General features: G+C 37.3%; 1 protein-coding gene across 2 annotated transcripts in view; it reads right to left on the minus strand.

Annotated features, from left to right (window-relative positions):
• SEMA5A (semaphorin 5A) overlaps positions 1-14,909 on the minus strand; it is a 324,829-nt gene that overhangs the window by 14,363 nt on the left and 295,557 nt on the right. For both annotated transcript variants that reach the window (XM_050315083.1, XM_050315092.1), the window contains exons 20-21: positions 5,323-5,493; positions 178-333 (exon numbers count right to left, since the gene is read on the minus strand). In XM_050315083.1, the coding sequence (XP_050171040.1) occupies positions 178-333; positions 5,323-5,493 (327 nt within the window). The remainder of the gene's footprint in view (positions 1-177; positions 334-5,322; positions 5,494-14,909) is intronic.

The following is a 14,909-nucleotide window of genomic DNA, read 5'->3' on the forward strand; positions in this document are numbered from 1 at the left end:
CCATAGGGTAGATTTTCATGTAGACACCAGATCTAACAGCATCATCTCTACACAGCAGACCAACACGCTTTGGCTGACAAAATGAAAATTCTGCAGTGCAATCTGGAACAGTGCAGTGCCTCACTCCAGAAACCTTGAAAAGTTTCACTAGTCCGTCAAGGAGCTGTTTGATCTCACCTGGTATAAAGTTGGAGTCCGAAGCACAGGTTCGGCTCTCTGTGGTGTTGCCCGTGCACTGGCTACCCACAGGAAATAAAATGATGCACTGACGAGTGCGGGTCTGGAAGCCAGACGAGTCGCAGTCGGACCACTTGGACCACTCGGACCAGCTGTCTGCAAAAGGCAGAAAGGGACACACATGCAGACACTGTGATTAAAGGCTTCAAGTACACCAAGTGAGAGAGAAATAGCTTGTATTTCTTAATTATGACAGAAGGCCTCCCCACAGCTACCACCAACTATCAGAGAGCAGCTCCTTCATTCTGATAAAACAAATGCAGTTCGGCTTTGGCAAAAGTCTCTGAAATATTTAATGTGAAGGTAAATTTGCTGCAGATGTATTATGGTTTAGGCTTCTGCCACAGCCTTTGTTTGTGGAAGCGAGAAGTCGGAGTGATTCTGCAGTGGTGACTGAAAGAGTGATCGTTGTGGAATTAATTCCGGTCTAGGCCATTAGGATGGACAAGGACACTGTCTTTGTTTATGCACCTGACAAGTAGCAATGAGAGCTATAAGAGTATGTATTCCAGATCTGAAATATGATGTGTATTTAACTACAAAAATAGTAGTATTTTGAAGATTTAAAAAATATTTTTCTTTTATCTTCTACTATTTCAGGTCCATTTCTTGGCCATGTATAGAGCTCATCCAGTATTCTCACCTTCTCTTCCCTATTTGGTTTATTGTCAGCTTCCATTTCTTTTCTATATTTTTTCATATCCTTATGTAGTTTTGATTAAGACATTTTTATTTCATGCCTATGTGATCTCAGATACTTCCCTTAAATGAAGTGAATTGATCTCATTCCCATGAGGTGCTGTGAGTTTATTGCACTGAGCATTCTTACAATTCAAGCACAAATCTTGCCTTCATAGGAGTCTTCTGAATTAGGCAAATAGAGTAAAGACAGAGTTCAGTTAAACTTCCTTCTTTCTTCTGTCAGCTTTCCTACGGAGATAAGTTTTATGGTTTTGACATGGAATAAACAGCCCTACTATCCCAAACTAAGCTTGTTTCTACTTCAAAATGTTAATTGATTTTATGCCTGAATTTTTGATTTTGCTTCAAATGAAAAAGTATATATTATGTAATTTTGCTTCAAGTCAGATTGAACAACATTAAAATTTGTGAATTAATGAAGTTTTTTTACTTAGCCAATCAGATGGAAAGTCAGGAAAGTTTTACACTGTTTTGGACCCTTTCAATCCATTGCATAAATCTAGCACACAAGGTTCACATTTACTCATTACTTTCGCCTTGTTCACACAGGAAAAAAGTTAAAACTTTAGTCATCTAAAATTTAGCAGATTCCAGCAGGAATATTTGAGACTGTAGTCTTTAAAAATGTCAAACAATAGATGTTGTTTATACAACGGATTTATTTACCAGCTCAGGTAAGAACCTGGATATTGATATTTATGAACAATTAGCAAGTGTCTGGATGAGGCCTCATTTGAACAGGGAAAAAACCTCAGTACAATCAGCTTCTAGGATCTTGTTATCGTGAGTAGGAAGAATACTCAGTTCTATCTTCTGGCTTTTCTGTTTCTTAGGAAAGATCCTGGGAGGACTTCATTTGCGGAGTGCATAGTAGGAACACAGAAGCAGATGACATAATGTAGTTCAATCCTACTTCAGGGGAGTAGGAGAGCTGAGGTGGGAGTAAAGCAAATGGACAGGCTTCTTCCTTCCTACATAGTGTGGATCTAAGTAAACTAAGTATATGGATCCTTATCATAAATATTTAGTAAGAAATAAAGCCCTGTTCTTTCAGTTTTAAAGGAACGTTGCTCAGTACAAATCTTTGCCCTGTTCTCATTGGTGCCAGAGAGCATGCTTAAGCCAGAGCCAAGACTCCTGTCCAGTCCTGGTATAATTGGGATATATGCAGTAGGTGCCAAAATACTTGTGAGCATCCTAAATGCATCTTGTTGGCTGGGGTACTTTGCAGCCCCATCTTGTCCAACGTGCTTTTGGCCTTCCAGGTTCTTCATTGCAGGAACCACATTCCATGATAAAATAGAAACTTCAGAGTACACATGGACCATGACAGGTCACATATGGGTAACTGGGCAAGCTAACTGTTTCGGCCTGCCCTTTAAGGGACCCATAAAAGATACTATGAGCATGGGGACCTTTCCACATATGCAACACAGACTCTCCTCCCATAGTGAGTCCCACAATGCCATCCAGACACTACAGAACAGGTAGTTAGTGGGTCTGGTGCCATCTTGATCAGCTTCATCTGGCACACAGAATCACAGAAGAGGAGAGAGGGGAGATCAGTGCAAGCACGAAAGGGATGGTCATCCCTGCAATGGTGAAGCACAAAACTGTGCTTTGAGGAGTGCCACCACTGGGAGCTCAGAAAGCCATAGAGAAGTAAAAGACCTAATACTGACAGATGTCTGATTTCAAATTGTTGTACCTGCCCTTTGTGGAGCCTCTATCTTTGCCATCACAGGGACACTGAACCCAAAGCTTTTGCAGGCACTTCTACTGACTCAGATACCCTGAATCATCCCTTTGATTCCTTTATCTTCACAGTATTTGAGGTTCTTTTGCACCTCAGACAGGCTTCTCTCAACTTTCTCCTCCGTTCTTTGCAAAAGCCATGAGAATGTAAAGGAGAGGGTGGACGGGACAGGTGCTTAACCTGAAACTGCTTTTTACCTCTAACATGGAAAGGCTTACTCATGACATGTCACATCTTCTTCCTAGAGAGTCTTGGCTGGCCTTTGAAGCCAGGTTAAGTTCAAGCAGTTCCTAAGAGATCCCTTGGTGAAAGAGGCACCTCAGAAAGATCAGGTTAATCAATGTAAGATTATAAATTTCTTTCATGAAGAACTATACCATCATTTCTAAATGCTCAACTACTTTATCCATTATTTGCATGTGTGAGTTAACAATTCAAGGACAGAATGTATGTTCTCCTCTTACAGCAGTAAATACTTTAGGTATAAAGTAATGTTTTATTCAGTACATTACAGACACCATTGCAACTGATTACACTTACTGATAAGCAGCCTATAAAGCACTATTGATCAATACTGCAGTGCTTCCATTCATATCAATGCAATTGCATTTGGATAAAATATAAGAAAAAACAAACTCAATGATGGAGCTTTTAAAATGAAACATGAGAAAAACTTATGTATTTTGCAGGCACAAGTCTGTTATTTTCTTTTAAGCATATACTTGAATACTTTCAGTTGGATTTGCCAGTAAACTTCTATATCCTCAAGAAATCCTTAGTATCAGGATTCTAGAAAATTTAGTATTCTGCTAGTTTTGTTTGGAAAAAAAACCCCTACAATTTCAAATGCCAAAAAATCTTTGTTCTTTTCACAACTTAAGAAATGTTACAAATAATATCCATTTTTGCATATGCACTTCTGTGTTGGCTGGTTGTTTTTAGATTCAAAGTGTCATTACTATTTCCTTCCTGTATTAAAGATGTCACTTAAGCAGTGAATGTCACCAGTGGTACTTTCAGATCTGCTCAAGGAAGAAGCACTCTTCACCTGGTCCTCACCACAACAGCTCTGCAGAGATCCAAGAGTCTTTCCAAACTTCTTAGCAGTGCAGTTTTTCTTGACCCATACCAATGTGAAATAAGAGAAGTAAAAAGCAGTTTGAAATCTATACCATAAATGTGGGGCAAAGACCATTCTCATAGCTAGCTGATGATGCGCTGTTTCAAAAACCTATGGCAAATTTTCAGTGAGATTGAAATATTAACAAAATATTAGAGATGTAAGAAATACATTTTAAGCCTCTGAAATTTTATTGTTTTATAAGGGTTTCCACTTCCATGAACCAAAATGAAACCAACCTCTTCCTCTATTCTGCATCCACTCCAAAATTTGGGTAACAGTCAGGTCAAAATAAGATGAAGACATTATTTATAAAAGTTTGGAAACTGTCATTTATAGGAAAATGGCAGTAGAAAATAAATGCACAACAACAGAAATAGATACAATACTAGCAAAATGAACACACAAGCTCTGAGCTTTTAGGGATGCCTTAAGAATCTCAAGCTATGTAATTTCTACATACAAATGTACACTATTTGCCTCAGAAAGGCAAATCATCAATTGATTTCTATGTTTGTTGGGTTTTTTCAAACACAATACAGAATGTTTTATCAGCTTTTATTTTGACAAAGTAGGTACTTTTACTCTCCTGGAAGACATGCAGTGCCTAGAAAAGGAAATTACCGTAAATTGTAGTTCATCACAAGTAATAGGATCCACAAATTCAAACTCATGGGGCTTTTGCCTTCATAAGCAACACCTCATCATATGAGTAGAAAACTTTTGCTATGAAGTCTAGGAGCTCTAAGTGAAGAAAGTAATACAGAGTGGCATCAGAGCTGCTGCTTTCCTTTTGCTGCTGCCTGTAATCCACTAATTAGCAATAAATGAAAGTTTGTGTGGTTTCAATCTCAATTTCTCACTTAGATTTCATGAAAAAAATGAGTTTCCTTTAATATGGGTCAAAAGGTAGAGTCAAAAGTACAGAAAAATACATGATCCATAATATCATAACAACTTGAGACATTTCATCTTCTTAGTATTCCACAGTCATTTAAAAAGACAAAGTCTTTGTTCCTTAACATCTGAAGTTGAAGAAGACATTTTACAAAGCACACTAAGGTTTGTTTTGTGTTTCTTATGAAAACAGGACAAATATTATCTACTTGAAGGACCTCATGATAACACAAGCTGAATATTAACCTCATCAGTTTGCTTGCTGTGAAAGTTTAGTGTTATAACAAAAGTACTTTTTTGTGATATTAAGTCTGACAAACTGTTTGCATGATCCACTTCAAATATTACACAATTGTAGTTAGTCCAGATTCAGACCTGGTAACTTAAATTTTAATTTTTAAAGAGAGAGGGAGATGGTGGTTTTCTATATACTATATCCTGTACTTGATTTACTGTAGCATTGTAGAATGTAAGAGCTGACTGCGCACTTAATAAGGGAAAGAAATTATTTGCCTCTAAATAATAGATCAAGGATAGTATGTTGCCTAACTGTAAATGCCTTATTCAGTGGCACATAAACAACAAAGATGCACCGGCTGATTTGCCATACCTGGACAGGGCTGTGTGTTGCAGAGTGCTTCTTCAGTGTGCAGTCCAAGGCAGATATCTCCTCCATACGCTGGTGCTGGGTTTGTGCAGGAACGGGTTCTCATGTAATGCCCTCCTCCACAAGTTGCTGAGCACTTTGACCAAGATGACCAACAAGACCAGCCTCCATCCACTGAAAAGACACAAAATACTGTATTTTTCCAAGCTGATGTGAGATGTGACATAATCCAGCCCATCTTTCTCATATTCTGTGGATCTTATTCATGGTCTGCTGAATTATTGGACATTTTTAGGTGTCACTGAACACAGGTCCACAAATTTAATCTTACCACGATGCAATTCAATTTACATATTTTAAAAGCCCCTAGTATGCTGGAAAGCCTAAAAATTACTCAGTCTTAAAAGACACTTTCAGTGGGTACCATAATATCTTGAAGATCAAAAGTCTTTTCTCACTTGTGAGGAAACAGAATACCAAGCTTGTTTAGCAGAAGTATTATAAGCTCAGAGCAGTTTTTTATTGATAAAAAAAAATCTTAGCCCAATAATAGCAACAGAAGGATGGAAGAAGCCAGATTTTGTTTTGAACCCAGCTGGACTGCCTTAACCCTACAACCCATTTCAAAGGATCTAACACACTTGTAGGGTTTGATGGGCTAATATATAGTTACAATCTTAACGCAGCTCTAGTATAGATGTTAGCAGCAGAAAAATGGTAGGAGTTAAAAAAAAGTAGCATACATGGACAAAAAGGAGTTGCCACATTAAGTTTCAAACACAAATTGTTGAAAAATAGATGTTATTATTCCCCCACCTTCCTCCCCCGCTCTTTTGTATTTGCTAATTCAAGTATGTCAAACTGCTCTCCAGTCAGTTTTCACAAGATTCTTCTGAAATGTAGGCTGGGTTTCATGGGAGACCCATTTGTCAGTGGCTTTTGACACATCGCCACTAGACAAGATTTTAATTAAAGTTCACCTCATTGCCTGCCCTAGACTGGTTCCTTTGCAGCCTCTGTTCTTACAGCTACTGCTCCAGGATGTATTTCTGGTTTTCATGGCCACATTGCAGCTCATCTGTCAAAGGTTTCCTATCTGCAGCCACGTGACAAAGTCACATGTACTTCTTCCAGGGGCTGCAAAGAATCTCAGTATTTTGTTAATTTCTCTTCAATTTTTATTTTTTAAGAGACAAAAACCTAAACTTAAAAAATTTTCATATCCTACAAAACATTAATTTCTTTTCAAACTTCTATTTAATGTTTATCACTCGCTTACTTAATTCTTAAGTAAGGAAATTATTTACCACAACTGCAACTGATTGAAATACGTAGTGTGTAATTCAACTGACACCAATAGATGAGCCTTTAAGTACTGTAAAGGCAATGTGCTGTATATTTTCCTTTCTAATAGGGTCCTAAACCAAGCAGAAGTTTCATCTTTTTTTCTCCCATCACTCATAGCAGCATTGGGCATTTTACCACATAAGACAGAAACTTATTATTTCCCATTTTAAAAATACTAAGTACTACTTTTTCTGTACAAAATTTCTACAGGATACTCATTTAAGACATTCTTTGCAAGACTTTGTGTTTTGTTGAAAAAAGTGATAGTCACTGAAGTCTCCAAAACATTCATCTAGCATTTCATAATGACTCTTTCCTGCTCAATTAATGAAACAGTTTTTCATGGTTTATTGAAATGTTATTCCATATTATCTCTAACAACAACAACAACAACAAAAAGTTCCAAATCTGAGAAATTTGCTTACAATGAAAATATCTGTGCAGTACTGCATTCAAATTCTCTCTTGGACGGAGATATAGAACAGTTTAAAAATACTCATTTTGGCTTTGTATATCACAAATGCACTTTGTAAGTCAAGTAGAATGATTTCTATGCAAAGACTTCAAGAGTGAGAAAATGATCTAGGAGAATTTTGCTATTAAAACTTTATGTGCATTTTTTAATGTAATTTCTGATACAGCATAGCCTCGGGTTCTCAACTGCTAATCAAACAGGTAATTCACTAATGCATGTCTTAGGCTATCTACTAATCCTGTAAGTGAAGCTGTTGAATGGACAGCATTTTATTCCCTGTATTGTTTGTTTGCAACATTATCCTAAACCTCAAGAAAGCATGGAGCTGGCACTTTCTTGGTAAGAACTGAAGTTGCAAAAACTTTTGCAAGTAATGTGTGTGGACTCTGAAGCCTGATTGGACCACACAGAATTTTTGGAATCTGGTACTATATTCCAAGTATGCAATTTAAATAAATTATTTCCCTTACTAAGGAATTCAGTGATTGCTACATTTTTTCCAGGATATATTTATCAACCAAATAATCTAGCTATACAGATGTATGAGAGTTTTATACCACCTATCATAAATAAATACTGCATCTTGGTAGAGTACTTCTTCTTTTATTCATATTTTTCTTATTCATTCTTTTCACTTGAAAACAAATATGTCTTTTTGCCTGAGATAACTCTGTTAATATAGTATTATGCAAGGTCATATCTAAGAAATCCATAGGTTATTTGTCTTCAGTGCAGGTGAAATATACTGTGCAATTTCATAACAATTTCAAGACATGGTACCTTTTACAGAGAACTTGCCTCTTTTTTCTTTGTTTTTAAATATGTCAGATAAAAGCAGAAGCTGTTATTTGACAAGCTATTCTTTTCATGAGATATTTAAGGCTTTGCCTTTCTAGATACTCCCTTTTTAGTTTTTTTTATTTTTTCTTTAAAGTGATTGCTGACTAGCTCAAAATGAGTAATCAGAGGCATATCTGCTGCAGCGTACAGAGTTCCACAAAACAGAATTGATTCTGCCTAAGGTTGCCTAGACAGAATATAAATCAACTGGAAACATTACCTGTACATTGTTCACTGTAATGGAGACAGTGACCCCCAAGACTTTTCTACTTATTTTTCAATGGACCAGAGACACAAATGCCCATGCATTTGAAACTCTGCCATCCATCTATAAGTGGTCAAGAACACAGAGACCAATGAGACACCCAGGAATGTCACCATGTTTCACAACTGCAGTGATCATGGCTGTACTATATACTCCAGATATAAAGGCAGAAGTGGGTCTGGGGAGGATGGGAAAGGACAAATATACTAGACAATGTTAGATTTGATCCTAGTTGAGCTGGACAGTGTAATTATAACTGGGTTTTTTAGCACTTATTTATTGACAGGCTGCCTTCCTCAATCTCTAGCCTTTCAAGGACTATTGTAAGTACGTCTTTTATTTGTCCCCAGAACTTTTTCTTTTCAGCAACAGAGTATGATAAGGCGTCATCATGGTTAAATAAGATCAAAGCAGTGGGTATTTACTGCTTGAGTTTTTACAAGACCTAAATAGAGCTCTGTGGTCTCTTTCATCTTTCTTTAAGTTGCTTAGCAACACAGAACCATCTGGGTTGGTTTTTTTTTTCTTTTTTTTTTTTTTTTCTTTTGTCATGGAATCCTTAATATTATTTCTGCCTCTTATAGGAGGAAAAATACACAGCTGCAAGGAAAGTCACTACAGGTTCTTTACATAACAGTTTTGTAGAGTTGTTGGACAAAAGAAAGTCGTTAAAGCAGTTCCACAATGAAAGATTTAAAGAGTCTTTACATTTTCTGACAATTGCTGAGGTTGATCCCTTTAGGAAGAAGGGATCCCTTCAGCTGGCAGGGTGCTCTCAAACAATGCTCTTTCCTTTACAGTAAATCAAACAACTTTTTGCCTACTGGCTGTTGTTGAGGTTAATAAATATTTCTTCACTATAATGAAAAAAACCCACACCATAGGAAAGAGGATGTACGAGGAAGAAACAGTGTACAGAAGTGGGATCTCCTGGGGACATGACAAAACATCCAGACTACTGGAAAATTTCCAAGAAATTTCCTTGTTACCCTGCTATGCACTTTGGGTTTTACAAGGAAGTGGAAGGAAGTGTGGGCAGACACACTGGCCTCACCTAAGAACACAGATAGGATTGTAGGCTCTTTCATATACTGTCTGGTCTCATTTTGAATTTAAACAACGAAAAATCCCAAACAAAACCCATTTGTTTTTTATTTTGTGGTTTGCTTTTGTGTGTGTGTGTGCACGCATGAGCACGTGTGTGTGCCTTTAGGTTTATAACTTTTCATGCTAATCTTTTTAAAAGTGTGGCAAAAGAGAATAAAAAATACTGGAAAGCCAGTCTTTCCTGTATGCACGATTGAGTAAAAATAGAGGGGCAGTAGTCCTGTCCCCCTGCAGAAATGCAAAAGTAAGACCTGAGGACATGCGTGTTGGGCAGCCTACAGACCCAAGAGAACACTGCTCCCTTCCAGACACCTGGGGATTATCCTATTCCACATCAATTAGTCTACAGCTTTTTCCTAATCCTGTGGGATATTGCTGCATGTTCAGTGTGGGGAAAGAGCAATTTTTACATCATATTTTACAAAGTCAGTCTTGTTTCTGTCATGCTACAGATACCTTTTATTCATAAAAGCAATGCTGGATGAAAAAACAGTCAACATAGTGCAAGACAGAAACAGAAGGCAAGCAAATGCTTCTAAGGAAAGAACAACAACAAAATCTAAGGATCCACTCAGATTTCAGTCTGCAACTGAGACCCTTAAGTTAGAAAAGCAATTGTTACTTCAAAGGACAGTTCATTCCTCTTCTTACTGGCTAAAGCAGCAGCCTAGAGAGATCAATGCGTGTGGGGAGACGGGCTTCAGCAGTACAGAGATAAGCTTTAGTGGAATATTTTTTTTCCTCCTGATTTAGGAAGCTATTGCAGGATAAATTCTGTCTATTCTTTTAAATACATTCTTGCTTCCTTGTGGCAAATATGAACTTCAAAGACAAAAAATAATAGGAGGAAAAAACCCAATAATGAAGATAAGAAACAATAAACAATAACTGGCTTTAGGGATGCATAAGTAACTTAAATAGTCTTTCAGGGAGTTTTGTATATCTGAACTCGTTATTATTAGCAAGTTTAGTGATCTTAGACAAAATGTCACAACTAAACCAAACTAAAACTACTAAAATAAAAATCTGCAATTGGTAAAATACCAAAATATTGTAATGCAATATCAGAATTTCAAATCTAAGAGATGGCAACTTTCCTTTCCCTCTGATCTACCACTATGCTCTGGAGAAGAGGGAACAGGAACTCCTGTAGCTCATGCTACTCAGTGGTACTCATGCAGCTTTGCTTTAAGTGCCTAATTAAGGCACATCGGCCAAGTGTCACTATGTCCCTATGAGAAAGAACATAAGAGAAGGTAACAAGAAATAAAACAAAAATGAAAAAGTTATCTTTTTCTACAGAAATAACTGAAGAGATTGGTAATACTGTGAACTAGGACAGTGTTCCTTATGTTTGATTATTATTATTTTCAGGTAAACAGATCTTTTAGTTAGTGAAGTCCTTTAATTTTTGTAGATTTGCAGAATTTAAAATTCAAACAACGCTTCTCTTCATCATCGATTTCTCTTCATAATGCAAATATCTTGCAAACCCCCAAGGATAAGAAAACCCTGATATGAGTAATTACAGATTTCTTTCTTTTACTATTGATTTCATATTAGTAATTAAAAAATTCAAAAAACCCAGAAATGTCAGTGAGCATTCACAGATCCTTTCCATAGTTACTGAGGCTGTTCAGTTCTTGCCAGCTCAATGCTATTTACATCTCTGAGGCATAAATAAGAAGCTGAGACACAGGGCCAAAACTAACTAGCTAGTGCAAGACAATAGTTCAAATTCTCTTGTACCTCAAAGTAGTTTAGCCACATGGAAACTGAGTATGGAGAACATGACTTTACCCTATACCGACTTGCAAACTATTTCTGCAGATTATTTGGGAGAGTGCTAGTTAGTTGAAGGCAAAATTGTATGAGACATCATTCTAAAACTTGAACAATACAGACAAATCATCTTCAAGGGTCTGGGTACAATTTCTGGCAATTTTCTGGCACTGTTCAATTTACTATTATATATTCAGCCTTCAAATACTATGAACAAAAAGCAATCTGCCCAGTGTCTTCTAGCAATCTGCTCATCAGTGGACCATTTACTACTGTGTAAAAAATTTCAGTTTCTCTCTCCCCTGCAGCCTCAAAAAAGATTTAACATTACCCACTGAAGGCAGGTTCTAGATGACTTTAGCAATTTTGTTAAGTTCTGGGATTCTTCAGCACATTTAACCATAAATTCCTGGCTATTAATATATTAATAAGTGTATTTATAACAATGGTGCAAGACACTTAACCAGACAAGACAGCCTTCTACACTTTGATTGCTCCATGGACTTTTTCATTGTGTTAGTCCTTCAGAGCACTTAGTATCTTCCAGGATGACACTGAGCCCAGATTAATTGATTGAGAAGCATAAAGTCCTTTGACTTTCATCAGCACTTAAACACAGCTCATATTCTCTATCACTCCTCTTTCTCAGCAGTTTACATCATGAGGGGTTGATACTGTCTGCAATAAGTGGAAGAGGGAGCAAAACAGAACCTGAGCCTGCACAAGCAGCGAGGGTTCTTTATGGCTGCCATTGTACCCCTTCCTACTAACCAGAATATTTCTAAAAGTAAAATGACTGGACTGGACTGTAACTAAATGGTTCTGTGCTGGCATGGAGCAGGTGAAGCTGTCCTTACCCTGAGGTAGCTCAGGTAAATCTTATGAAGCATCAAATTCTTCTTTGTTGCAATTTTATTTCCAGTACTGCGGCAAATACTTCCAGGTCGAGGTCAGAACAAAGTCTCACATTCCTTCACCTTTCTGCATTCACCACACTTATCTACATGGACAAGAATGAACTATGCAGAATCCCTGTTTTTTTCCCTAATGCTCACACTGGAAAGAAGGGCCTGACATATTTGCTCTATGTTTATCCACAGCTTAGTCGGTGGGAGCAGTCAATATCTCAGTGAGATCTGCCCTGATACCAGCCCTTGTAATCAACACTAGCAAGGGCTGGCTGTGGGATCAAAGCCTAACAGGGACATTTTAGAAACTCACTCAGATTGCTACAGTAAGAATGACTTATAGAGATATGCTAAATATCTCTAAGCACACAGGAAATGAAATCCAGTCCCTAGCACAGAAGGGACAAGAACCTTCTTGTTCTGGTTAACAAGAAGGCTGAAAACTGAGTCAACCATGGTTTCTCTTCCTGTCTGGTCTCCTCTGTGTCCTTACTGTGGGAAATCGTAGGTTTGTACATGTGGGCTTGGAGCAGAGGCTCTTCACTCATGTAAGGTTTATGCCTGCCCTTTCTTGATGATGTCACATGAATGTCAACCTAACAGATGTTCATGTTTAGCCACTAATTTAACTTTCTGATACTTTCATTAAAAATTAAGAGAATTCAAATTAATCTCTAATAAAAAATTATTCCCTTTCTACAAAATTATAATCAGGTTTAATTTATGGATAACCCCTATTCTGCAATCAGTTTTTACTCTCCCATGTCTTAAAGAAAAAAAAATTAATTACATCTACTGCTTGCAATGTTTTCCCTTGAGATTTATCTGAGACCTGATTTAGCCCCCTACATTTCTTCTTAATTACTGGCTAACAGTAGTTCTGTAGCTGAGGAACTTTGTGATTCCTTGTTGCAGGATATGATTCATCTAAATATTTCATTCAAGCTGTACATCTTTATTCAAATTTGCTTTGCACTAAAAAGAAAAATTAAACTTGTCTCTGAAAAAAGTTATTAGATATATTAGAACACTACTTCTTGCTTGCAGAAAGGCCCACCACACTTTATGTCTACTGGTCTTTAAAAATATTTTCAAACTCAGAGGCAGCAGAAGAGAGAATAATTTTTGCAAAATTTTTGCATGCATTTTTCAAATTCTGCCTTACAACTTAATGTATTTTAGTCTTAGGTATTGGCTAACCCATAAACAACTAGGGCCTCTACAACAAAATTATGTCTGCATAACTGTCTTTTACTAGTTAAACCAATTTCCTTCAAAAATATAAGAGTGTAATAGCTGCAGAGCTAAATAAAAGTACCACTTCTGAAAACCTTTGACTTCTTTTAACTTTGAAAAAATGGACCAAAATTCCAGACAGCACTTAGTTTGAAAATGAACAACAAATCTGGGCCCATTTAATGAATGTACTGCAGTTACTACAGTATGGTAATACAATCAGATACCTTAAAGCTTGTGAGAAGACCTGTTAGCTAATACTGCAGCACTCACATGCTTCAAAGGAAGCTGAAGGCTGTGTCTTATGGAGGGATTCCCTTTGCAAGGGAAGAAGGAACTGAGGAGAAGATGCTACATTCTAACTAGCTTCACCTACTGTGTATATTCCTGGGGAGGCTTGCACATGTTAGTACAATAGTCCCCTAAAACATTTGACCTAATGCATTACAGCCAATCCTCAAATTTTTTTCACAGATCAACAATGCAGTCACATGAAACAGAATTGTTTATACAGAAAGAAACATATAGTCTTTTCTCTGGACCTCCTCAGATACTCACACTGGCAGACAGAGGAGTTACACGATGAGGAACTAAAGCTACTTTCCTCCTTGGATGCAGCAAGGAAATTTCACCAGAAAGTGCTGGCTCGTTGTGCCCATGTGCCTCTTTCAACTTCAGTGACTCAATGGGCTCAGTTCCCTCAGACTGAAGCAGGGACCCCCAGCAGAAAGCCCCCTTGGATCTGCCCCACCAGCAGGAAAGATGGAGGCTTTAATGCCTCAGGGCATCCAAGTTGCCAAACAATCCTACTGTTCCTATTAGCAGTAAAACTGTAGAGTGGTTCACTTTCAGTGAACAGCCAGAACGCTCACAGAGCTACTGGGTTTGTGGGCTATGAGCCAAAAATTATTGCTTAGGTTCAATTCAAGATGGAAGCATGTTTTTCAAGAAACTCTATACTCCTGAAAGTGAATCGTGTCATTCTGCACAGATCTACCTGCTGCTTAGGTTCTGATGCAAAGAATGGGCAGGGACCATTAAAGGGATTAAAAAGCTTAGGGAAAGCATTGTAATACGATTGGACAAAATACTCTTGTTAACAAAACAATGTATCCATTGTTGGTGAACACAGTTTTAACTTGAAACCATATAGACAGATAGACAGATACAGACACACACACATATTAATACACACACATTTTATGATAGCGATACACATGTAATAGATATATTGCCATAGTAATTCTTCAGGTCCACACTTGAATAAGTGACAAAAGCTCCAATTCCCCAATAATATATGCAGTACTCTTATACCTAATTAATAAAATTAAAGATGTATGAAAGTTTATTTCTAAATTTATTTGTTGCTACTGGAAAGAACTGAATCTCAGTCATTTTGCCCTCTTCCTTACTATTCTTTCTTACGTTTAATTCTTTCCTCCTAATCCAATTGCATCTTCTTTTCTTCATCTGTTTTCCTATGTCCTTCCCCTTTCTTTTCCAGAAAGCCTTTGCAAAGCTCAAAAGCCATTCAGTTTGGATTTCTGTTTTATGAAGGGTGATAGGTGATTGAAACCAACATATTTTTTTCCTCCAAGTGTCTGAGATGCAACAATGATTTATAATCCAA

The sequence above is a fragment of the Myiozetetes cayanensis genome, unplaced genomic scaffold, assembly GCF_022539395.1.
Source record: "Myiozetetes cayanensis isolate MyiCay16 unplaced genomic scaffold, myiCay2020 scf1, whole genome shotgun sequence".
In the NCBI taxonomy this organism is placed as follows: Eukaryota; Metazoa; Chordata; class Aves; order Passeriformes; family Tyrannidae; genus Myiozetetes; species Myiozetetes cayanensis.